The sequence below is a fragment of the Zonotrichia leucophrys genome, chromosome Z, assembly GCF_028769735.1.
Source record: "Zonotrichia leucophrys gambelii isolate GWCS_2022_RI chromosome Z, RI_Zleu_2.0, whole genome shotgun sequence".
Classification (NCBI taxonomy): Eukaryota; Metazoa; Chordata; class Aves; order Passeriformes; family Passerellidae; genus Zonotrichia; species Zonotrichia leucophrys.
This window is the reverse complement of record NC_088200.1, coordinates 69,010,927-69,038,259: the sequence shown is the minus strand read 5'-3', so window position 1 is coordinate 69,038,259 and position 27,333 is coordinate 69,010,927. Positions and strand designations below refer to the sequence as shown.

Genomic DNA, 27,333 nt, shown 5'->3' with positions numbered 1-27,333 from the left:
AGCATTCTTGAAAATTTTGGAGGGCCTTAAAAGGGAACTGTAGGTACTCTTTAACATTTTATGGAACGCTGAATTTAAAAAATAAGTCAAAGCACTTTTTAAATAGAACTCTGCCTACGTTAATTGACAACACATTTTTTCATCTTCTTGGAGATGTTAAAAAAGAAACAAGTATAAAAACTAAATGCCACCCAAAACCAAAAAAAAAATAAAAGAAAGGGACAGAGTGCTCAAACAGCTCTGAAAGTTTAAAAGACTGTTACGTGGCCAAAAGAATTAAGAAGCGCTAACCATAGAATAAGAAAGAGAAAAATCTTATGGTCCTGTTGAATACACTTAATTAACATACAGATAATGCATTAGTATTTTCTCACTGTAATTTATATTGCCATAAACACCAAACAGTTCCCACTTTTTGAAGAGGGATAATTATTCCTGGATGCAAAAATATTTCATCTGAGCATCACATCTATAGAAAAAGGAAACTGCTCAGCAGTCCCCTTTATCCAGTTGTTGCTTTCTTCCCTCAGTGCTTCAGCTGCTTGAGGTGGCCACTTCCCACAGTTAAGACAGCATTTCAAAAGCTTTAGGAAGAGTTAATAACAGAAAAGTAAAAATAACATAAAATAAAAAAGTAAAAACATAACATAAAAACTTTTGTCAGCCTGGTGTTTTTCTTTTATTAAACAGGTGAAAAATGCAGCGGCCAATGTACTCAGGGAAACATGGTTAATTTATAAAAACACAAAGCTGGTTAAAAAAATAGACCATGCAAAAGTAAGGAAACATCAACGCAAATTCTTGCAAGCTATTCATCAGTAAGTATTATTTTGCTTTCTTTTTCCTCCCAAGGTGTTTTCTCTGTTAGTTTCCTTCTCTCTCAGTCACTCTTAGTCCCATCCTGCCCCCTCCCTCCTCTCCCCCCACCATTCCCTTCCCTTCAAGATTGTTCTGGAGGTTGATTTTCTTTCAGAGTAAGACAAAGATAACCATTTACTGTATTATCTATTTACAATAAAATAAGAAGGTACACTGGCAGTTTATGTCCATAAGTCCATATAAACCGGTGAATGTTTTTTAGAAGTTTCCCATAATTCTTGAATTATCTAAGACTTTTTTTGTTCTATGCCACTGAGACTGTCCTTTATTTTTGTGCATTTTCTTCCGGGTAGAAAAATGTGAGCTACAATAGACAGAAGAAAATTAAAAAAAAAAAAAAATTTCTTTGTAGTAAATGTTTTAATATTGTAAAGTCAGAACGATGTGATAGAAGAGTATGTATGTAGTGTTTAATGAACAGAATATTCATCAAGTATAATTTCATGGCCAATCAGCATTTAGCCTCTCTCCACTGTATATTCTCAGTGCATAAGATCAAATGTTGGTCAGCTATGACCCTGGCCATCTATTCTAGAAAATGGGAGTGTATGCCAATAGTTGAGGCCATTGAGCACCTCTGGCATTATTCAAATGAGTTCTTCCCCTCTGCATGAGAGTCTGAGAACAAGCCTGAGGCCTACAACTGGTAGAAGGTTTAAGCTGTGCCATGGTTTTGCCAAACTACAAGTATTTATCTAAAATTTGCAGTATATATTTGTCATAAAGCACATCCAAATGAGCAGAATTGCACAATGGTTACTATTCTTGGAACTACATGAGGGGGAAAAAATCCTCAGAGTTTTGTCCTCAGGAACCAGGGAATTTTGATCCTCAGGACCATTTTGAGGAATGGTCAGGGTCTGTTTGTTCCATTTGTTATCCCCATTCAGCTGAGGCAGCCATTTGTACAGCCTATGAAGATAGTTCCAATGAGTTACAGGGAAGAGTAGACAAATTAAGTTTAGTTTCAAACTGATGGTTTCATAACTTTTGAGTGTAGGTCTGTGCCTGACACAACCAGCAAAGTGATGTGAGGGGAGCATCCATGATGAAAAGGACATCTAAGTAGCATCTTACAGGAAAGACAGAAAAGGAAGGCCAGGTTTACTCATTTCCTATTAGTAAATTTAGACTAACAATCATTCTCTCTTTCATAGCAATGTTTTAAAGCAGTAGGTAACAAAGCTTAAACTATTAAGTACTCTGTAAACCTTGATTACTGTATTACATTTAGCAAACTTGCAGGTTGAAATGTTACCGAGTCATTGTGGAAATACTTTGGGAAATAAAAAGACAACAGAAGTTGAGGCATTTTTATGTGAATATAAAAAGCATATTTTTATATAGCAGTTTGGCCACCCTGCTTAGCTTAAAGGATTGGGAGGTGGAGGGGTTCTGGGGAGAGGATAGCATGTCATGTGCATCCTTGCTGGACTTGAATCCTTGATTGAAATGGTTGTTTCTTAACATTTTAACTTTACTATTTATTCTGTGTGTGTGTGTGTTGTGTGTCTGTGTGTGTGTGAGCACATATGTTCAGAAAAGAATCTAAAAAGCACAGCAGGCTCGATCTCCAGCTTTTTTTATCAGTCAAGCTCAGAAGAACTTTTCAGGATATAAAGTGTGTTCTGCATCTCCCTTAAAAATTAATTAATCCAGTGGAGGGAAGAAGTAATTTTTTCCTAGGTGTGACAGCTAGATTGCACAGCTATCTTAATAATTTCTCTCTGTCTTTTACGACTTTGCACTACAGCCTCAAAACTTTTGTATTCAGGAAAAAAACTCCAAAACATAATTTTTTCAGTATGCTAAAGAATGCACCATAAATGAAAAGATTGCACTAGCAGTTTGCTTTCTTCCTGTAGCTGATTAGATGGATGCAAATTAATTTTCCATCTCTTTGCATCTTTATACTTTTTCTCAAGTGACTTACAATTTTCCATCTTTCTAGAGTCTTAAGTTTTGTTTAGTCCCCTCCTTCACCTTCAAACATTTCACTGGAGACAAAAATAAATGTGTTCAGCTGGTCTGAGTTTTCTGCTTCTCATGCCCATTAGATAAGATGAAGGTGAAATCATGAAAAAGCATATTATGTATTGTATGAATAAGGAAATCTACAGATGATAGTTAATGGGAAGACTTGAAGATATTGCAGATTCCTACATCATGAATGTGAGTTAGATGTTAGTTAGTTAGACTCCTCAGGCAGCTACTGATCAAAAGTAGCAACTCCTTAGGACTTCCCACCTGCTGAATCGAGCCCACTGTGCTCATTTGGTCATTTTAGTATATTTTACACTTTGTTTTCTTTTGTTTTGTCTTTTTTTCAACAAATGAAAATAGAGCTCGGAAGTAAGTTGTATAAGCTGTTCCTTTCTAAACTTGCAGAATTTACCACTGTCTGCATGCAAAAAATAGAGTTTTTATTTGTGAATTTCAGTGGTCTGATTGCTGCCATGGAAATGCGATCCAGAATCATGATCTTTTTCTGTGATAAGTGAAGTTCATAAAATCAAAATTTTATCTTGATGAATTACAATAAGTCTGTTGGTTTTCTTTAAATCCAGCTGCTGCAGCTAAAGACTTGCCACATCTATATGTTCTTACAGCCTGTGGTAGGTGTTGGGTTGGTTGCTATGAAGAATTATCGTGTTGGTGTCAACTGGTACTACAATAATAATGAACTTCCTGGAATTTTAAATTTAAAATACTGCTTGTCAAACAGATGAGTCAATGAATCTTAAGAAAAGCAGAAAACACATATTCTGCACATTATTTGAAAGAATGTTCACCAAAATGCTGGGGGTTTCATTCTCCAGTGAAATAATTTCCTTTGAATAATTGTTCTGACATTTTGATAATACAATTCTTTACCTTGGAGACTCCTTTTTTGCTTTACAAAATCTCCACCTTGTAGCCTCTGAAAACACAACTCCTTACCGTCTGCATTTTTGTTGTGCTCTGAAAGAAGCTTCCAGGGGAAGAAGAGCATATGGCATTCCAGTAACAGTCTCCCAGAACGCCAGTTTTATGTGATCAGTTCATTTCTACCTTAACAGAGTTATTTCCGTTTATATTTTAAAGATATTTTTAAATTATATTTCACTCTCCACAACTTACTTTCTCATACCAATTAGCCTAGATATGAAAGGAAATACTTGTCAACTAAAGAAACTTTTTTTGGTTTTGGAATATCTTCAAGAAGGTTTTCTTTAGACTACCTTTCTAAGTAATACCATCACTGAGAAATGGACAGAGAATGCATTAGCAACCCACCTGTCACGAAAGGTTGCCAAACTCACTTCCATTTGACAGCTAACCAGATTCTTGTTTTGGTTGACACTTGGCACACTGGTAGACTGAAGTGGTATCTTATCACAAATCTGCAAACAACCTTTCTGGTAGTCAATCTGGAAAACATGGGGTTTGTATCAGAGAATGTATAAGAAGGGTCATGTATCTTGCAAAAAATGTGCATAACCAACAATAATGGAGATAAGTACGCATCAAAGAAAAAATGTACCCTTGCTGCTTCTTTCATAGTTTTTCAATGCTATAGTTTAAATAGTAAATTTAAAATGTAATCATATTTAGATTCACAAATTATCCAAAAAACGAAATGTATTGGCAAGCATGTTGGTTATTTAGCTGCTGGTCTGATGGAAGTTCTGTTTAAAGTAAGGAGAAACTCACTTATCACTGTATGTTCATCAGGTTCCGACACCTGCTAACCCAATCCATTTCCGACAGAACAGGGCTAATACCTGTATCTAGTCATGTAGGCATGGGAAGATTCTTGATTGCTACAACAATAATGACAAAAAACTGTTGTTCTATGTTTCTTCCTATATCTACTTGTCACGATACTGAGGCTTTGAGGAATGTTTTGGCTTTCTTTCATGTAGTCTGGATAAATTTTTATCTTCTTTATTGAATTCAACTTTGACCATGGCAAATGGTATTCTCAAGGACATCACATTTCCTTGCTGTTTCCTTTTTTGCGGTGTTGAAGAAGCATGCTTCTCATTGTAGCAGGCACATGAAAGATTCTGACTCTACACAAAGTAGTCAAGGCATTGTCCATGCAGTTAATTGCTCTTGTAAATTTTGTGCATGCTCTCTAGAAATCCTAGTATGACCTCATACAAAAAAAAAAAATCTGACTTAAAATTCCACTTTTTAGATTAAGAAGTGTAAAAATGGAACAAAGGAAACTGAATGATCAAGCCAACACTTTGGTGGACCTGGCAAAGGTTAGTAGGCAGTTACTGTTGTTTCAGCATTCATCCTTTCAAAATGAACAGTTTTTTAGTGAAAATGTTATGCATTATATGTGCAAATATTGTTGACAAGGTGTTATATGTAGCAAATGAAAATATGTGTGTGTTTTGTGGTAGCACCTACATCTTGGAGAAGTATCCTGAAGAAAGTTTGAACATGCCATATTTATTTATTTTTTTGTACATTTGAAAAAGACTTCACAGTTGAGAGGCTGATCCTGAGAGCTCCTGAGCTGACTGCAGAGGTCATGGTAAATGCTGAACTGTGAGTGGGCCGTAGTGGTGTAGTGCTGTGAAGTAAGAAGACTTTGCCATGTGGTGATAGTGACTGTACCATGACAGACCATAGTAAATAGCCTCTAGATTGGAGTTAGACGTTCTGTATTCCTGTTCCTGTTGTCTTATGCAGCAGTAACTTTGGACAAGTAAATTTAGACCTGCATCTATTTAAATTTTTGTAATGAATAATAGCTGCCTACTTTGCCAATATATCATAAGGCTTTTTAAATATTTTTTAAACCATTTGAGTTGAGGTAAAAGAGGCTATTCAGGTGTAAGCTGCTTGTTTATTGTTGCTAGAATTTTTCATAAGCATGTAATAACTAGAAAACTAGAGGTCTGAGCTGATAGCATTTTGGACTTCCATTGGAACTTAATATTTAACAGTTACTGTGAGTTAATTTGAGGCTACTTTAGAAGCATTGATGGGCTCTTCTTAAGGGTTTCTTGTACACCTCTTCATTTACCTCAAAATCCTCCTTGATTTCAAGTGTATCAAAGCAAAGATTAAACTCTTCAGTGTTCATTCCCCTCTTGCTTTACAGAGCCACGTGACAACTTCAGGTGAAAATACAGTTCAGTCTGATGCTTTTGGCAACTAATAAGGACTTTTAATATACTATTTTGTGTAGACTACTTCACTTTCAAGGGTTATGCTAGCATCCTGAAACAGGAGGCAGAGCAATAGGTTATAACACACCTGATACTGAAGTGGTTTGGTTACACTTCAGGCAGTCATTCAATTAATTTTCCTTTCCTTTGGATGGTTCATAAATTTCAACTGATTTTTTCTACTGAATTATATCCAGTTTTGGCTCTAGTTTAAATAATCTGGACCCTCAATCTAAAAGAGGCAGATATTCAGCCATTATGTTTTAAGCAAGTCTCTTTGAAACAGCACATTTCAGATTACATTTTTACTGACCATTGTGCATTTTAAAGTACATTCTATATATGTTCTGTATTCAGCAGTGTTTTGTGGAGGCCAGATAGATTGGAGAGTGGAAAAGTAAAAAAAGTATAGAATTGAGTTTTTACTTCTTGAAGTACTTTTCAAAAACAACCTACTCAACTCCTCTTACTGCCAATTCAAGAAAATCTGCCAAGTTGAAGGAGCAAGCCAGTGAACAACATTTTTGCTCTGTAGAGCTCATTAGAAGAATGAAGGTATTTAAAACCAGAATCAAGAACAATTAAAGGTGGAATACATCAGTGGAGCCTTCAATCCCCTGGTAGCTTACACTGACTGTTCAAAAAGCTTAGCCTGGTACACTCCCAAACATCTGAATTTCCAAAAGGGGCCTGGTCTTTAATTGATTTCAACTTCGACGTCTAAAGTGCTACTAAAAGCCATTGTGTTTCTACTCAAGAAATCAGGTAGAAAGTTTAGTCTACTGTAATTTAATCTACAGGGAAAATTATTTCACAAAACTAGATGTTTTTTTAATACTCATCTCCTGTTTTACAAACCCTTGTACAGTTGTGCTACTTGTTACAATACTTGTAAGGTCTCTCTAAACCTTTACTTACATCCTTCTACTTTCAGACTCAAAACATCATGTATGACATGATTTCTGACTTAAATGAAAGAAGTGAAGATTTTGAGAAGAGAATTGTTACTCTGGAAACTAAACTGGAAACTTTAATTGGTAGCATTCAAGCTCTTCCTGGACTGATTAGCCAGACAATCAGCCAGCAACAGAGGGAATTCCTCGAGGCTCACATACAAAATTACGATAAGCATGTTGCCTACAGTGCTGAACGATCACGATCTTTGTCAAGAAGAAGGAGATCATCCTCCACAGCACCACCAACTTCATCAGAGAGTAGCTAGAAGAGAATAAGTTAACCGCAAAATAAAGACTTTTTGCCATCATATGGTCAATATTTTAGCTTTTATTGTAAAGCCCTATGGTTCTAGCCAGCGTTATCTGGGTTCTGATGTCAGAATCCTGGAAACCTGAACACATTTTAGGCCAAAATGAGTGAAAACTCCTCTTTTTTTCCCCCCTCCTCCTCTCAGATGCACAGTGAATGCACCTAGTATTGCTATATTAGATTGTTCTTCCTGTAATTTCACTTTTTATTCATGCACTTCAAACAAGCTTTACTACTACAATACATAATCTAATATAATAAAAATGTTAATTTCTGCACATAGTTACTTGATTACTTTGACCTAACTACCAAAAATAAGATCACAATCAAAAGACCTAATTATGAAATTTAAGAAACTAAATCGAAGCTTAATAATTATCTCTAAGTATGAAAGCTAACTGTCTAAACTTTGCTTGCAGTGGAGGGGGAAAAAAACTAATATTAATCTAACAGTGTGCTGTGTATGTATAGTCATTTTAAAAGGTGATGAACGGCTTTGATTTCTGAAGTGATTAATTAAAAATATAGTTTATCCTAGAAAATAAGTCTCAGAATAAGCTATGGGTTTTAAAAATATTCTTAGGGCTTTTATTTAACATGCATTGGTACACACACACACATAGATAATATATATATACATATGTATTTATGTATATAAAATTATTTATGCAATGCCCATAGCAATGATCTTTTAAACTGACTATTCGTAAAGCTACTGGCATGCAAAAAGCACAGGCAAAGTCCTGTTTTCTTATTCAGAGTCTCATAACAATGCCAGGTATGTTTGTCCAGATCAAAAGCATCACTTTCACCCAGAAGCCTCCTAATAATGCTGTTTGGGTTTTGAAAGTGTTAGGTTACTACTTTCTCCACTCCTTTCTTTGTGTTTCTGGAGTGAATGACTGACACACAGACTTAGAGTACACACGGGTGTGTGGTGGCAGCACAGTGTTCTGTATACTTTATGTTTGGGCAATCCCCATGGTTCCTGCTATGCAGTCAAGCTTAGCAAAACACTTCTAGCAATATTTCCAAAATCTCCTGTAAAAAGCCAGCTGTAGACTGGAGTTACAACAGAAGGGTATCAATAGTACTTTATTTTCATGCATAAAAATCAGGTCTCCTACTTTATTAAAGAAAAAAAAAAAAAACAAAAAACAAACAAATCACAAAGCATAGCCACCAGTAGGCACTGGTGAAAAGGTTTTGACTGACATTTCTCCTGGTTTATGCTCCAGAGTAGCAAAACTAGATAAGTTTAAATGCTCAGTACATGCAACTTGCATTAACAATTCCTAGTTAAAAGCAGGAAATTTGACTTTATGAGACATTTTTAGTACTTGCTATTTACAAAATGTGCCAGTCCAGTCTGCCTCTCCCCCAGTTTACAGCCAAGGGTGACATCTGTAGCTAAACTGGCAGACATGGCTGACTGTTTCTATGTCTGCCTGGAAGTAACCAGCTTGCTCATTGAAGAAAGTGAGGAAATGCACATTGCTCCATGAAACACTGTGACTTCTGGTCAGCAAGGACAGGCAGGAAAGAGTAATGCAGGAGGTCAGAGCAGAGCCCTTCTGGGCAAGACAGAAGAGCTTTCCAGCAATCAGAATTCCCCAAACCAAATACATAATCTGAAAAACAGCAGACACTTTAGGCCTATTCAAATTAAAGGATCTTCCTTTTCTGGTGTTACGAATGTATAAATGATGAATGTATAAGTGACATCCAGAGGTATTGCATGCTTATTAAAAGGTCAATTATTTCTCTAACTTTTTATGTCCTTGAGAAAGATGAAGAGTTCAGTATTTTTCCCCCTAGAGCAGGACAGTTGCATGCCTTTGGCGTGCCTTATTTACAGACTGTGGTATTTTGTGACTGGAAATAACAAGCAGTATGCATAGTATTTGCAGTTCTGCTTTTGTTTTTATGGAGATCATTTTCAAAGGAAAAGACGGATGTTATATAGTCCTAATACTTTTCTAGTGCAGTCCTTAATTAGATGATATTGTGAGTGGTCATAAGGCCAGTAGTGATACATAATATTGGAATTTAATAGTCCTTTTTTCTCCTTTTTTGCATTTAGTTTAGAATACTCTTCTTGACATTGAATGTGAAATACACTTTCTGTAGCTTGAATACATTCCTTTTTCTCCTGTCAGCTTGAACTAGCTCTTTCATTGTTTACATCTTTTTAATATATGTATAACACCCATTTTTTGCACAAGTGGTTTTTTAAAGAACTGTAGGTCCACTTTGAAAATTTTTGTCAATCTTCAATTTTAATTAAGATCCAGCTACAGGTATTGGGCTGGCTATTTCTGTTGTGAAAGAGCAGCTGTCAATCTTTGACCTCTCAATTTCTTTTACTCACTAGGACTCGGAAGCCTGAACCTAATATTATTGCCACAGCTTTATGCAATGGTGAGATTCATCAGGATTATTTCCATCAGTAGCATTCTGTAACAACCTGCCAAATTGTTCTGGATTCCTTTATTTTCTTTTTAAAGCAAAAAACAAATGATGTCACCATGTTATACTCCAGTTCTACATCTTAATTTACCTTCAAGACCACTACAGATATTTTATCTGCATTTTCAGCTCGTATGATTTTTTTCTTATAATATCTGATTTCAGCACTAAGGTGCTGCATGGGGATACACTACATGAAAGGACTGATATAAACTTTTATTCAGGAGAGCACAAAGCACTCTTGGTTGGATTTTCTTACTCTTGACACTAGACTCCTTTTAGTCTTCCCTTGTCTGACTTTTGTAGTATCACAAATTCCATTACTGAATGTTTAGTTCCAAAGCTTTAGCTCTACCATTGTCAACATATATAATCACCAAAAGGAAAACATATCATCATGACAGATCGTGGAAACTGTATATTTAAATGTAGACTTTTCTTGTAAAGATTGTTTACAAATGACAGGGAGTCTTTCTCAAAGCATATGGCGTATTTACCATATTACAATTGTAAAGCTTCATGCACCTCTTGCCTTAGTTTCACCAGTAGGAAAATTCTGCTTTTGGTTGCTAATAAACTCCTTTTCACTACATTCCAGACACTGATTCCATTTATAAGTTTCTTGGGAGTCTTGTTGCTAGTCTGCTTTTTTAAAGACAGCGAGCAGAGATACCTTGCTCGGAAGGACTGAAATGTAAGAGTACAAATAGACCTGTTCACCATGCTTAAAATTAAGTGCATTGATTTAAATAGTAATTTTTACTTACATTTACATTTTTTGCAGAATCAGAATAATATGTTCATATGTTTTATGCTTGCAAATGCTCTGCAATTTTTGATTCTGTAAATCATTATGTATTTTAAGCTTGCATATCTTTCCAGACAGACTTGTGCAACTCAGCTCTTCTTTACCTCCTGGTGCTCCATAAGGATGTATCTTTTATGGGAAGAGATTTGTCATCTAAAAGTTTGGCATCCAGCTTAGGAGCTCTAAATGCCTTCTGGAGGTTCATACCTTGTGAGCTATTTCAAAACTATGGCTCCCCAGACTGAGTTTGGAATCACTGTCATCATTAGAGCAAACATAAGTGATAAGTATACTGTTTTACAAATTGTAAGACTCTTTCCATGTCAGATCATATGTAAACATTCAAGCTGATATGCCGCACATTAAGAGCATATCTAAGCATAAAAGAATAAAAGGTGTTCAATGTGTCTAAAATTCAGAATAAAATCTGTAACCCTTATCAATACTAAAAATTAAAATTGTTTGTAAACTCTTTTCCCCTAACAGTTATGAAAAATTATTACTAAGCTTTATTCACAGAAGGTTTTCTCCATCTGTCAAACTTTGTGTTCATATCCATTCTTTTTTTAAATCAAAGTCCTTAAAGTCTTTTTTTTCCTTTTATTAATAATTATTAAGGGGTGACAAAATAATTATAAAGGGGTTACAAGCAATGAAATAGAGGGGAAGGTGGGAAGGAGCTAACATATATGTTATTTTCAGAATTCCACCTCTGCGTTAGCATATCTAAATGCTCAGGTAGAAATGGACACAAATTTTAGCCAGCACTGCTGGCTACCCAGGCACCCAAGCCTGCCCTAGCCTGGGAAGAGCACTGCCATGTCTGAAAAGTTCTGGGGTGGAGCTTACACGCACTCAAAGCCAACCATTTATGTGTGTGGAAATTAATGTCCACAGAACCTTATATGTGCATAATAAAATTAACCTACAGCTGTCAGTTAGGGCTTACAAATGTGGTCCAATATCTGTTGGCACAAACTCAGAGAAAACTAAGCTATAATGTATATTAGCCTTTTTATTCTGAACCTTTTAAGGGGTATCTGTAAGATCTTATCTCTCTCCATGACTGAGAGAATAAAAAAAAAAGAGATGCTTAGAAGATGCTTTACAGTCAGGTGCGCGTAGGGTTAGCTCTGACTTTCCTGAGTACATCACTGCACATCAGCTTTGGTCCAGAAACCACAGGGTTTTATTCACTCCAGAAGAAACAGGTTTCTCTCACTATAGAGGGGGTTAGCACAGCACTGAGCGCATAAGTCCCGTCTCTCAAGAGCAGCCCGGTATGCAAGATGATAACAAAAAATAGGAGAGGAGGATTGTGATAATTTATGCAACTCTGCTCAAGACTTAGGGCTTAGCACAGCATCAAGCCCAATGCAGACAGTAGATTCCCTGCCAAGAATTGCTTGCAGCTGGGCAGTACAGCACGTGGTTGGAGCAGGTGGCCCTGTGGTCTGGCCTAGGGTGTGCAGACATCCTGAAATGGAGGCAGTCACCAGAATTAGCATCACCCTACTGCCATATACTAGACTTTGTTACAGAGATATAGCTGAAGATCTATTTGATAAATAAATTTCAGGCCTTTTTGTGAAGAAGATTCCCCCGCAGAGGATTGCAAAGCTTTTCTGCACATTGAAGGATATGCAACACAGTGTCAGTGAAAAGAAAAACATAAACAAGTCTTGAATCTGTTGAAAACTAGCATGGCAGGTAACAAAATCAGATGGAGAACTGAAGCTTTGTGCTGGCTTCCCTTTCATTCAGATTCACTTAAATCCATTAGTATCTTCAAATATTTAGGAGAACCTATACTGTTTTCAATTATACATGAAGCGAGCTAAAAGCTTTTAGTTAGATTAAAAGGTTCTACTTTAAGACTATGCCTATTCTGACCTACTGTTCCCTTTCTAACCTGAATTTCAAAGTACCTTGAGTCTAAAGAGGACATGCATATTCTCCTATGTGGATTACAGCAAAGTAGGTCTCTGAACAAAAAAGCATTTTCAGTTCAGATAAATGACCAACCATTATATACACCAGCAATAATAATGGAGTCAAAATGTTCAATTCAGAGCTTAGAAAATGTTTAAGTGAAGCCTCACTCCAGGTATGAAATTCATGGGGAACAATGAAATATAAGAGACTCTGTAATTATATTTCCTGAAAGTGAATTGTAGGGACACACTGTATGTGTTTAATACCAGCTTATCACCTTATATGGAGAATTTTTCCAAATGTGAGTAATGGGAAGACTGATCATCCCAGAAATACAGAAATAAATACACAGAAATAAAGCAGGATATTTTAAACAAAGAACTCCAAAGTCTAATAGAAATGTGGAGATCTGAAAGAGATTGTGCTAGACTATTCTCTTAAAAGGTTCCTAGCCTCCATAGGTTAATACAAATTGCAAGAGATGATGTTTCAAGTGGTTTCAAGCAAAAATTAAGCAAAAAAATATATCTCAGGAATAGTTCGGGTCTTGCAAAATATCACTATGTTTGTGCTCAGTACCACAAATCTGCACAAAATGAAATGTGGCAGATTAGTTTTCCTGATGAAGTTAGAATAATAATCTCATTCACAGGACATGCATGTAGGAGAACAAGAAATCTATCTTGGAACCACTCTTTAATTTAACCTGCAGTTTCAAATAGTATGGCACCCTAGGTAGTAATATAGTAACAATTAGAGCTCCAATTTTTTTTTTTTCCTAACACTTAGCACAAATGAATGCACTTTGGGTAAGAGGCCTCTGAGGGGTGCATGCCACCCCCTCTGTTGTGGTAGCACACCCTCACCCTTTTGCTCTGTGCTTATTTCTCCTGCAGCTGCTGAGCACTGAGAACTGTGGCTGCCTCTCAGCATCCCTGGTACAGACTGACCTGAAGGGAGGTGGCCCTGGGGCCCTGAGAGGCCTCTGGCCCGGTGCCTGTCACCGGAGAGAGCAGAGAGCAGCACCCAGCCTGGAGCTGGCCTTGGCCCCTCAGTGGGGCAGCAGCCTGTGACCTCCGCTCTTCCTCCCACACCACTGTATCACTGCATTCTTCTGCTTCTTAAATGGTCTACTACACTGAAAAATTATTTTCTTGTCACATCTGAAACATGATAAGACATCACTCATTGTGACAGGCTGTGCTACCACTGTGAAGAAAGCACAGGGTCTGCTTCTCCAGTGTGGGCAAGGACAACACTGTGCCACTCGGCAGGACTGTGTATGACAATGACCTGCTGTCATGGTTTGACGTCTCAAACCACGACACCTGCTTTCAAGATAGAAACCAAAAGCACTCCAACAGCTTCAGTTATCAGGATTCAAGGGGAATAAATATTAGAAAGGTGTTCTGGCTTGGCAATGAGATTTGGAATCTTGGCTTCTCAGTAGTTAAAATTAAATTTACTTAAAAAAAAAAAAAAAAAAAAAAAAAAAAAACACCAAAAAACCAGAGGGATAAAATGGCAGAAGAAGAGACATCGATTAGCCCTGTCTGTGTTGGCCAAAAGACTTGTAGATTGACTCCTAATCACGCAAGGTCAGAAAACAGTCCCAAGGCTGAAATGTGCTAGCAAACCACCTAGTTTCACTGGCTTTCTTTGAAACAGAGCTTTCAGACAGTATGGCTAGTAATGGTGGATCAAGCACATCACAATTCTGGTGATTTCAACATGCTTGAAAGCACTTCTTGCTGCAGAGCTCAGTATCCTTGCACTGATTTGAGGCTGCTCAGCTGGCACTTCTGCCCAACCAGTTCCACAGACCTGGCAGAAAACATCTCTGCCCTTTGAATTCAACTGGTCAGCTGTACTGTAACACCTTCCTCTCAGCTCAGGACGTCACCCCCAGTCAGGTCTGCAGAGAAGAAGCCCTGTCATGATTTCCCAAGCTACTTTGGAAAATAATGGAAGAAGAGCCAAAGAAGTTTCCTTCCTTTCAGACTTTTTAGTTGCAATCTATACACAGAGGAAGCTGTTCAGTTATCGAAAGCACAGTGGGAAGAATTTAGGTCATATTTCTTGCCGCTATCAGGTGCATAAAAATGAACACAAAAATTGAACATAAGAAATAGATTGCTTTTCCAGACCTTATATATTCAGGGTTATATTTCCTGCCTTTCCACCCTGTTTTATCCAGCCTTTAAAATGCATTTAGTAATTCAGCTGTACTTATGTTCAATTTGAATCAATTACTGTAATACAGCAGTATGAATATATATGCCTTTCCAGAATTGCAGACACTCTTTTCAGCTGCAGGAAAACAGAAGAGAGATGGGAAAAAAAGCAGGTAGGCTTTTCAAATAATTTTTGCAATGAATTTCAGAGAGGCAGAAATAAGACAGAGAGGGTTTGATCCTCAGCCTCTCTATTAGTGGGCTATGGATACATCTGGGTTTTCCCTTGAAGGCTTTGCCCACATCTGTCATGGAGAGGAAACAGGGCATATCTGCAGAAAATGCAAGAGTCTGGTGTCTGGTAGCAGCACGAGGGCATCTCCTTGTTGTCCACTTTTCACCCATGTGAACCTCTCCTACCCCAGCTTTCTGCTCAAAGATCTGCAGCTGTAGTATACAATATTCATAATGGACTACACAAAAAAAAAAAAAAAATTGGAGAAAATATTTCTTATGTGTGTATGAGATGGCCAGAGACACACTGGTGGTATTTGAAGGCACAATTCAGGGTGTGAAGTTCTACCCCCTGTGATTGCTCGATATGATTTTCTCTGCAAGGAGCTACGGAGTAGCACACCACACACCACTCAGGTCCCACTGTTTTTGAACAGCTCTGGCTCAGTTCACCTGAGTCCATAAAAAATGCAAAAGGCTGAGCAACACAGCTAGGTACAAAGCAGCTGCACAAATGAGCCCAGCAAAGAGTGCGATGATTTGATTTTGTGAATGAAGAAGCATTTGCCCACAACTCTTTAAGTTTAATTCACTTAAAGAGAGCCAGAAGCTTCCCTCCATGTGTATTATTGTTCCGAATAACTTCCAAGATGACTGTCAGAAAATCTTGATAGAAATAAATTGTTTATGTTGTAAGCCCTGGCATTTCTGCTAGATAACTCTCATATGGAAAGGAAGTCTTAGAGAACAATGAAGTTATTTATCCAAAGTAATTTATAGCAAATACCACTCTTTTCCCTGAGACTTGATTTCTAACCTGCCAGGGATGGATGTACATCATGCACACCTGTAAATAGACATTTCCTTTTATTTTCAGGCAGATGAGGGGGGAGGAAAATTTGAATTAGCGCCAAAGCAGGGTAGCAATGACATTTGTAGGAAAAAGATACTTTTCATTTTTGGAAGGTTTAGCTACCTAATTTTCTCTGTGTCCTCAGAGGATTGAAATATAAAGACACTTAGAGCAACCACCAGCAAGCAGATTTCTTCTCCTGCTCCTTTCCAGGTACATGCTATAATAGCTTCCCATTCATCAACTTCTTTCAGTGACAGGATGCTCTCCTTGAGAAAGCAGGAAAACTGGGCTCAGATCCCTCTGGAAAGCAGTGTGTACTTTCCTACAGCCTCTTCCTTGTCTTGTTGTCTGGGAAGAACCCTGGGCAGCTTGGTCCTTAGCTTCTTTGTGAGTCACAGTCTCAGCTTCTGCAATCAGGAAACACTGTGCAAGTGTAACATTACCAAGAAAACATGAAGCTGTTTCTTGTGGGGTTTGAAAGCAAACCAGACAGAGAGCAGGTCAATGATGCAAGTACCAGACACTGTTTGAGAACTAATGCCATTGTTAAATATCTACCATGTGAAGTTAGTCCTGGGCTCATCCTGTCCCCCGTCTGGTTTTGTGGGAAAGGAAGAGGTGTTAAAAAATAGCCTACAGCATTCCTAAAAGAGGAAAGAAAAAGATAATTACTTTGAAAGGTCTTCTATAACAAAAAGAATGAACAAAAAATATTTTTCCAGAAATAATGGAATTATTCGGCATTTGGGAGACTAATCCCATAAGGAGCCAGAATTAAAGGTTGTCAGTTTCGCCAGTTGCCCCATGAAGTTCCCTTTGCTTTCTAATATTTAAGTGCAACTTACTTTTTTCCCTTAACATATTTTTTCTTTACTTAATGTAAGGTGTTTATTCAGTATTAGGTCTTTGCCTTCACTTCAGTAACAGAAGAGTACTTCTCCAGACTTTGTTTGAGGTGTACAAAATCACATTTTTTTACACAAATGTAAAACAATGAACAAATATGTTCATCTTTGCAGTTACCTTGGTCACTCTGCTTCAAACTCTGTGACATCCATCAGAGAATTAAACAGAAGGCAGCATACTAAAGCATATTAAGGCTCTTGAAATCCATGGGTGCAGTACACTCTTCTCTGTTTTCTTCATTATTTTATTTCTTTATTATTAGTATTGAATATCTGTAATGACAATAAGGCATTATTGTCTTAGAAAAGACTGGGACTGTCTTGTGTGTAGGGTGTCACTGAACGCAGTGAGACAATTCTCACTCTCTCTCGAATGCACTTCAGTCTATACAAGTTTAAAAGCATGGGGGAAACTCATCCACCAAGTGATGGATTCTATCATAAATCTATCATGGAATTTCAAGGTTTCAATTTAGACTGGTCCCCTGAGTTCATAGCCACTTGCTGCCCTACCAGTACTTCTACCAGAAATCTTTTGGCAGCTCTCTGCTAAGCATATGGAATCTGCATATCACATTTCAAGAAAACATAACCTTTCAGATACATTGCCTGCAGGTCCTTGACACACCCTTGGCAGTCAGGGTCACACAGGATAAACAAGGAAGTGCACAACTCTCATATAACCAAAGCTTTTGTCATGACAGTTCCTGCCTTTCTTTCTTGGTGTTTTTTCAGACGTTGTTTTTGTTTGCTTTTCTTTAGGGATTTTTTTGGGGGGGGGTTTGGTTTTTTTTGATGGGGAGGAGTTGTGTTGAATGGGATATGTTAATTCAAAAAGGTTGATATGTCAGTTTATTAGTTTTATTAGTAAAAATTTTACACTATATTGAGAATGTGCCTTTGGCCCATGATATCTTTTGACCAAAGTAACCTCTGCAGCTTTATCAAGTTATAGTGCAAAAAATCTGAAAACTTTTATTAAGATTTTGGATTTCTATGCTCCTTTTTATGTAGTTTTCCTTTCCCTTTCCTTATTATATTGGTTTCAAGGTACCTGGATGGGTACCAAAGACCATAAAAATTTGAAGGCTTTTCTCTATCTAGCATTACGGAAGTTAAATAAAAAGCTAATGCTGTAGACAACTTGTTTGCAAGAATTAAGATGAAAATAATGTATTTCTAAAATGAATTTACCTGAATATTTAATCTTTACTCTTTTTCTTCTGTTCCTAAATTCCTGAGAGTTTCTGCAATTTCTCTATTTGGTTTGTAAGTCTCACTGAAGAACTTCAGTCCTTACAGTCCTGCACAGTTATCTCCCCATGAAAGAAGGCAGCCAGAGACCAAACAAGTGGCAGATTTCCATGGAGAATTCCACAGAGGCAAATACACAAATGCTTGTAGCAAGAGATTAAGTTGGAAAAGGAAAGAGAGGAGTCCATGTTGGTTAAAAGTATGTTGCTGTTTGGACCAGAATAATATTGGGAAATCCTTTTGTGATGTCTGGATCTTCCTTACAAATACTTGCAAGTTTTAGTATAGCTGTGAAGCAAAAAAAAGGTGCTGAATGTCAGCTTTATCAAATGGGAGCTCTCACAGATGCTTCTAAAGCCCAGAACTCTTTCAGCTCAAGCATAGCTGGATCTGCACAGCTGGTAAGCTTTACCAAGCTTTACCAAACTTCAGAGAGTTGTTTTTAGCTTGGTTGTTGCAAACTGGTCTAAAAGACTAAAATATGTCCTCCGTTGCAAGAAAGTTGGTGCAATATTCCAAAACAGTCAGGAGTCAGGATGATCCTACTGTCTTCTTAAAGGGAAGGAAAAAAAATGAAAGGGAAAAAAAATGAAAGGAAAAAAAAAGAAAAAGAGCGAGAGAGAGAGAGAGAGAGAGGAAAGATCCCAAACCCTCTACAAAACCAATTAGAAAAAACAACAATAAACACCAAACTCAAACCCATCTACCTTTCTCCAAACATATCACTCAACACCCTCCACAAAATCCACAAATACTGACAGATTTCCTTGAGTGGAGGAACCATAAAATTTGTATGCCCATCTCTGAGGATGCAGCTCTTGCAAGGGTGTTGCCACTGAAATGGCTCTTCCATGAGCAGTGTAGTAACAGATCCTGTCTTTCTCCAGCTGCTAAGATCCTAGAAGTTTTTAAAAAATATTTAGTTTTAATTTTCTACTACAATGTTAGGGATTTTTTCTGAAATTAGGCAACACTTTTAAGAAGAAAGGAGGGACTGATCAATTTTATACCCCTGCATGCCTCCCTGCTTTCAGAACCCAGGTCTAAGCACTTTATATACTGTACACAGTGTATCAGTGCTTTGGTAGAGATTGGTAGCAATCTCTACCAAAACTAGCTAGCTAGTTTCCTGTTGCAGTTATTGGTAGTTGCCTGAGTAACAAAATCTGGTTCCCCTACAACTGCAAAGAATCTTCAGATGGAGGTCTCCCCAAGGCTCCTTCCACACACAGGCATTTGCTAATTAAATCTCCTGGCTGGCCTGTGGTGAAGATGTGCATGCTCATCTTTCAGAGGCAGCTGGTGGGTGCAGGTGGACGAGTCAAAAAAAGGAAATTTTTTACCTATAAATTTCTAATATATGCTTTATGCATTAACTACATAACTACTTAGAAAGTACTGTCAGTTCCTTAGGAGCTGGAGTCCACAGTATCTGGAATACATCAGACCCTGACTACCTTATAACAGTTTTTCAGGCCAGAGTTACCTGGCCACATAAATACAGAAGAAAACCAACATTTGTTTATGTACATATAAAGAAGCATACTTTTTCCTCTCAGCCCACATTTGCCCCAGATGCTTTGATTTCTTCTCCATATAATGTAATATTACTGATATTTCAGTGTGTGTATGCTCACTTGTATGGCATGACACCTCAACCCACCCTGCCTAGAGATCACAGAATCACAAAAGATATGAAGGCTAGGGAATAGAAGGGATATAAATTGTGCAGTTGTCTTTAGCCTCACAACAACAATGGCAAAGATTTTAATTTCTTCCCCCCTCATCTCCACTCTACCAGGTACCCTAAATTTGTGCTTTCATAGGAGGAGAAAGTCCACACCACAGTAGTTCCCTCCAAGACACTTATATTAAATAAACATGTCTTTAATAACTATGTATTCAGATATTTTGTTGTACACTCACTGAAAAAATGAGCAGGTATTACTACTAATTTCAACCTTTTTTGCAGATATTGGCAGTCATGCCCATGACTTACTATTATGCAGAGTGAGTCCACAGTTCTTAGCCACTAATCATGCATTACTTCAATCCACAGGATGTACATTACATTCATACATGCAACATGCTCCCAAAAAACAGTTAGCATTATTTCTTCACTGGAAGTAAAAGCCTTGTAAATATTACTTTGGCAAATTAGTTATCAAGTTTCCTCTTTAGTACTTCCTGTACGACTATTCTTTCCACAATACCTTTTACTAAAGAGCCCAGTTCATTAAATCTGAACACCTGTCCAGCTTTTATTTGCCATGGATTAAAAAAAGAAAAAATGACTGGATGATGATATGCGAAAAATTATTTTAGAGATTACAATACATAAACCAAATTCTTGGTGAATATATAGTACACCTTGATTTTCCTAAACACAGTGAATAAATTTCAACATTTTAATGCTGTTAGCAGGCCTTAGCATTAGTCTTTGTACACAGTTATGTGGTTACACATTACTTGGTGTAAGTTTGAGGAGAAATATAGACTTTATGCTGGTAAGTCTTTACACCTTAAAAGACTCCAAATATCGTTCCTAAATCCATATCCCAGTACAGAAACAGCCAGCTTAGTTTTAGAGCTTTGAGAATCATTAACTTTGATCAAATTTCCTGATACTTCACATATAGTAATATTTGTAAAGTACTTTGCCTCCCTAAACAACAGCACACCTCCCTGAATTCTGAACATACTGTCTGTTTAAACTAATTATTATACTTGTTTTGGGAACAAGTGAAACAGCTGCCTATTGTGTAAACAAAAATATCGTTGTCCAATTTGATCAGCTTCAACATAATTGACTGCACCCTCCAAAAAACTGAAACGGAACTGTAGTTGCATCATCTGCTGTTGAATTTGCAGATAGTGAGTCTTCATTCTCTTAAACATGTTACATTTTACTTGAGGCACTGTAGGCATCTCATTTCACAGAGATGTAGTAAAGAAAATAGGAAGGGATAGGGTGAATGGTGGTTTGTTGTAATTTTTTTCTCCTAAACATATCCAGGACATCCAGCACTGCAAGAGGCAGGGTTGCTTAGTACTACAATTCATAAGGAAGACAAATATTGTCTTGCATGATCTCTTGAAATGGGAGCTTTCTTCTCTCTGCTATCAAGATTAGTTGCAGGAAGAGGAAAGATCAGCTATCCTTCAGTAACTTCAATGAATCTTGGAGGTAAACACCTGAGAGAGGAGTAACAGAAAACAAACAGACCTTAGTGATAAGGTGAAATTAGACATGAAAATAAATAGTTTGGCCATAATTATTGTATTCTCTGACAGTGAAATGGAATTTCTCTCAAATGTGATGAAAGCCAAAATGGTATAATCAAATCCACATGTGTTGCAGAATCATTGGGGTTTTTTAAAAATACATAAATGCTAAAAGGAAAATATGTAGTTTATTAAGTACATACTAAGCAAGAATTTTAAGTATTCTATTGCAAAGAAAATTCAAGTATCATACTGCAGAAAGAATATCAAGTGCAGTCTCCCTTGCAGAGAGCAGCTCCCTACTTCTCATATGAAGCATTACTTTGGCAACTGAAGAGCAAGATGCAAGGCTGACTACAACCAAGAATTAATGTGAAAATCCAGAGATAACAAACAAAACAGGGAACAAATGTGCTTGTTTCTCTTGTGGCCTCCTGTCCCCTGGTATATTGGTGTCACAGGCAGCTTCAGCCAGTATCACATATCTCTGGGGACTCTCAGCTTGTCCTCTTTAGCGCCTGACACCAGTATAGAATATGGTATCCCATATTCATAAAATTCATACAATTTTATTTCTTTCAAAATTTTATGAATTCAACCAAAAACTTCTTTTAAATTTAAGTGAATTCCATTTAAAATGAAAAGCAGTGTGGTTTTAGTTCCTAAACTCTTTGCGTCAGAAGAGATATGGACCAAAATCTTTAAGGAAGTCTTCCTTTTTCTCTGTGCTTCCTATATAAGATAATGACAAAATTATATAAATATAAAATGCCTATATGAAGAAAAAGGTAACTGAGTGCTTTCAGATGAGAGACCTTGGAGAAGGAGGAGGCAGGGAAAAGGAGGAGAGCAAAACCAAAGGAGATTCATCTTAGCACTACAATTCTGAAATTGTACCTCAAAAAGTATGGGTCAGAAATATTATATTTCTTACACCAGTGCAAAGGTCATGTATTTTAAAAAAGATATTTTTTTACTGAATGCTATTCTAACTTCCTAAACAAACAACTAACTTAGTCTAAACTATTTTGGGCAATGATATTTCTCGCCATGATGACACTGGAATAAAAATTCATTTCTGGCTGCACTGGCACTGAGTTCCTTTGGGAGCTGTCTTCTGGCTCGAACTAGACCTTTTTTTTTTCTCTCTTTTTCCCTCAGTACCACTAAATAGTGGAGGATCCTTGTGAAGTGTTAAGCCTTCCACAGCTTCACAGCAGGCAGCTAGAGCAGGAAACACATAATGAGTCCATTTTTTCTTACCACAAAGCAGAAATATAGTCTTAGCCCTATGCAATTCTATCTTGCTGCTTGGAGATCTGATCAGAGGCTGATGCAAGTAAGGGCTTTGGTTTAGACTTCTTGCTGTCAGAAAGGCAATGTTCAGCAGTCTGCAGCAATACTGTGTGCATTACAGGCATGTGCCCAACAGCAGCTGGGCGTGTGGGAGGGACAAATGAAGTATGTAACTGGATTTTGTTGTCTTGCATGATAGCAGTGTTTCTGGCATGATCAGCATCTTCACAGGAAGCTGCAGGAGTTCTCCACAGATGTTGGATACTCCAGCTGAGCAACACAGATTCTGGTGCTTGGGTTGTCTAATTAAGATGGCTTTCACATGGGTGAAATGTCTTTGTACTAGTTTAAGCTGCAGCCTTCACATCAACAACAAAGAAATCAACTAAATAACAGACCTCAGGAGTGAGACCTCAATCCATCTTGATCCTTTGCCTCTGGACCTCTCATGAAGCTTAGACAAAATATTCAAGTTATGTTTTGGCTCCAGCTCTCATCATCCTTTTCCTGAAAAGCCACAGAAGTAGAATTAAGTACCATCTGGCAGGACAGTTAGTGGAAATTTTTTGGGGTATCAGGATTTTGCTGGCTGCCATTAAACTATTGATAGCAGCCATTTCGCTGTCCTTTTTGAATGTGGACACACCCAAGAAAATTGAATAAAACAGCATGACTGCTGCTTTCAGTCAGAAAACTGAGGAGCTGTAAAGATTTAAATTTTTAAATAAAATTCTGTCTTTTGCCCACAAAATACTGAACAATCTAGAATTATTTTTTTTATGACTATATAAAAATATCTTTCATAGGTTTGGGAAGAGTCCATGAAAATCTCATGTTTTATGATTGAGGTCATCAAATGTCAGCATGACTTATTTGTCTGAAACTATGGTCACAGCTGGAAGGTAAAGTACTGTTGAAAAGATAAGATGAAGAGGCTCTTTAAAATAATGCAGATGATGGTACTGTGACCATCTTCTGAACTGTCTTCAACCTGTGACAGGAAATCCTGTTGTCCAACTATTGCTCTATCTTTTCTCCTATCAATAGGCAGGTTTTTTGTTGTGTACAATGAAAGACTTGATAACACAAACACGGAATCTGAAAACACCTATACCTACAGAGGAAGCCTAACTCTCTTTTAATGAAGTTTGGGGAGGCAGAGGTAGATATAAATAGTGAGGGAATGTTCATAATCATAAGGTACAAGAACTTTCCCTGTTACTCAGAACACAGCCATGAGAAGCACCTAAAAATAACTTTTAGCATCACAAATCCACAGTCCTGCAGGAGACATTAATTTCTGCCAATAGACTGAAATTCCATGAGCAGTTGAACATCAGCAAACTTATTATTGAGAGCACAAAGTTGTCTTCCAGTAGCTTCCTGAAAACCACTTACAACAGTCTTCTAGACTAGAAAACTGAGCCTGGTGGGAGTTCCAAGTACTTCTTTAACCTTAGCATTAACAGCATATCCGTTTGGGGAAGGGGAAACTTAAATTAGGTTGCTATAAATACTGTCAATCCTAGTGTCACAAGAGGAAGTTCAATTATCTTAGGCTGGCCCCAAATTCATATTCTGAAAATGAAATGATGAAGCACTATGTTGTGGGGGTTTTGTTGGGTTTTTTTTTTTGTTGTTGTTGTTTTTGGTTTTGGTTTTTTGTATTTTTTTTTTAATTAGCCATTTTGTCAGTTACTCTGAGGGAAAGCTCAGCAGCATAAGAAAGCAGGAGTCTTCTGTAAAAATGCAGCAGCTGTTTGTAAGGGCTTGTTGAAATCACCATGAAACTTGAACTGTATTGGAGGCAAGACTGTGAAACAAAATAGCCTGTAATGAGCAGCTGTGCCTGAGGAGTTCAGCTTCAGTGTTTTTAAACTGCCAGCTCCTTGCAGAGAGCTTTTTCCAGGCTCAAGAACAGATTCTCTTGATACAAGGGTCAGAGAAATTTTTAAAACCTTCTGGGTCAGACAGCTCATTTATCTCTTGATTTCCTGCTAACCCACCTGACTTTCAAGCGCTGATAACATCCCTCTCACTGGGAAGGGACTGAAGCAACCAACCCAGTAACTATCAGGGAGACAACACTTGATCTATTTTTAAAAATTTAGGATTGCTTACAATGCAAGTTAAACCACCCTGTATTCTATTCCCTTGGCTACAGAGGACAGAGTCAAGAAATTCCCCAAATGTTGCTTTTCCCCAAGGAGTAGAAAACAGGCAACTATAAACATCGCAGAAGTCTTGCCAGATTCTGAGCAATTTTTTTCTGGTTGCTGCCACAAAAGATTCACACAGAATCTCAGCACACATTGCTTTTCAGGAGTGTTCAGATATGTGATTAATAAAAATAGGGAATTTTTTACTCATAAACCATATTAGCTTTGTAATACTGGCAAGTAATTCACTTTTATAAAAGAGCGTTTAAAATCTAAACTGGAGGAATGAGGAAAGGAGGTCAGAACTCCTTAATAAGACATCTGCAGAAACACAATGCACCCAGATCTCAGGAAGACCCAGCCAAGAGCAGCTGTTTGACTCTGAACATTAGCTAGCTCATCTGACATGGCTTCTCTCTTCTGTAACTCCTGGCACATATAGAGCTGCATAACTTATTTAAAAAAAAAAAAAAACACCCAGAGAATATAAAGCCATCTATAGCTCAAGCAACAAATTTTTGCTCAGAAAAAAAAAATCATGTGAGCATAAAAGGGCTGCACAAATTTTGCCATATTTGTAAAAGTGGGTTTAGCTGTATTTGGGTAGGGCAAATTGGCAGTTCTGGGCCTTACCCCAGTTTGGTGCGTTCAAGAGGATAGCACTTAAAAAGGAATATGAACAAACTGCTGTAGGTCTGCATGGCCCTAGCATGACTCTCGCTTTAATCCCTCCTCTACCCTTTTCCAGCTTGTAACTCAAAACCGCAGCTCGCCATTGGAGTGGATGGCACAGAAACACTTTGAGGGTGCTTAGCTCTCTCCCTGCAACTCTCATAAACTCCCCAGCCTTTTTGTCCCTGCAGCCCGAAGGAGGGCACCCAACCAGACCTGCAGAGCTCCTCAGGGAAGTGGCTGGCCTGCTGTCTGTACCCATGCTGGCAGTCTCCCACCTGACCTTTGTCACAAGACATGACAGGACGGGCTGGCTCGCCAACATGAGAGTTGCATCTGCTCCTGGGTGAATTTACAGGAAGATGTCACTTAGACAGGTCTAAGGAATCCAACTTGTTTCACCACAGAACCCAAAGCTAAAAAAATTAGCAGCCAAATAATAGGTAGCACATTAGTAAAGGAAAAGAGGGATATTTTTTCTTGACCAGTTCAGGTCAAATCTGAGTTCACCCCTACAAACGCAGAGCAGGCAGTTTAACATGCTTCTAAACACTGACTTTTCTACTTTCTTGGTCATTTTGGTACTCCATGAGGTGGAAAAGGGAGGGGAGGAGAGAGGAAACTAAAAGATGGTCTCAAGTTCACCCCTGGGAACTGTCAAGATCCTTTGAGTATAACTTGAGAGGTGTTTTCTCCGTTTACAAGATGTCTCATCTGAACAATTCACAGCATTTCACACTCAGTTCTCACAATATTGCACTTTTCAGCCGATGTGGGTGTCTCAAACTCACATGGTACCAAACTGAGTTAATACGGTAGCACACCATTAGGGCCAAGGGAAAGTGTTGCTTCTTTCACATACACCCATAAAGCCTCCACCCCCATCACTGCAGCTGCTCTGTTTTATCCCTTTCTGTTGTTTGGTTTGCTGCAATAAGTAGTGCCAGAAGGAGGTTTGAAAGGGAAGGTTTTGGAGGAAGACTGTGCGGCTGCCACATTAATTCTTGGAACTGGAGAACACTCAACAGGAATGGGGAGAGGGAATCACACGTCTGCACTGGTGGCATGTTATACTGGGATCAAGGCAGTCAACCAAGACAAGGTTAAGAGTTTTTCATTTCTAATACTTTCTGCAGTTACAGTTGTAATTTTCTTTTGAGAATGTAATTTCATAACATTGTTTTGTTCTGCTCACTTCATAACTGAACATTTGAAAGAAATCAACTTTAATAGCCTGCCTGATACATTGCTATTTGCAGTATTTTCCTGGTTCATAATCTGAAATCCACTTGGTGGAAAGATGATTATGAAGGGGAATCCGTGAAATATCATATTAATAGTTCCACAAGCCTAGAGCCATTTCAATTCATAAATTAACTGAGACAAGTATTTTTAAAATGCTGTAGGATGCCAGGGCCCTGTGAGGAGGGGACACTGCAATCTTCCATGCTGCTTTTCAGGGTTTAGTTGCCTGTGCCTATGGTTGGCTCTGACACAGTGCAGTCTTGGGTGTAAACAATTTTGTTGTGAGAAAGAGCTGTGTGATGACTCTTGGAGCGCCCCTCACCCCTTGGCTCAGGAGACACAGTAAATCTCAGGGTGTTGCTCCTTGGTCATTGCAGATACACATTTCCCTCTGCCTGCCTTTGTCAGCAGCTGCTCCCTGACAAAGACTGTCTTAAAAACGAAACAACTCTTGAACCAGAGGTATATCCAGTATAAGTATCACACACTTATCTGGAGGATGCACTGTGCTACCCCTTCCGCAGTTGATTTTCTGCTTTCTTTCAGGGATGCCCACCCCCAAACGTCCTGAGCAGCTGCTCTCCTGCCCTCCCTGCCTGTTTTCTTTCACAAGGCTAAGCCAGTGTGCCAGGGGCAGAAAGCAGAAAAGCCGGATGAATTCCCTCGGAATTTGCTCATGTTTGAGTGGGGGTGGCAGGTGGGGAAATCCATGAAGAGGATATATATCTTCTCACTCACACTGTAAAACTGCATGCCAATCATCCTGTGCAGTCTCCGTGGGATCC

At 38.0% G+C, this 27,333-nt stretch overlaps 1 protein-coding gene across 2 annotated transcripts in view; it reads left to right on the top strand.

Annotated features, from left to right (window-relative positions):
- Window positions 1-11,067, top strand: part of KCNN2 (potassium calcium-activated channel subfamily N member 2) — a 71,924-nt gene extending 60,857 nt beyond the window's left edge. The window contains exons 6-8 of one of the 2 annotated variants that reach the window (XM_064736152.1): window positions 691-818; window positions 5,063-5,132; window positions 6,985-11,067. In XM_064736152.1, the coding sequence (XP_064592222.1) occupies window positions 691-818; window positions 5,063-5,132; window positions 6,985-7,272 (486 nt within the window). In that variant the 3' untranslated portion in view covers window positions 7,273-11,067. Of the gene's footprint in view, window positions 1-690; window positions 819-5,062; window positions 5,133-5,983; window positions 6,113-6,984 lie in introns of those variants that run through there. The other variant, XM_064736153.1, reaches the window with a different exon arrangement.
- The last annotated feature ends 16,266 nt before the right edge of the window (window positions 11,068-27,333 follow it).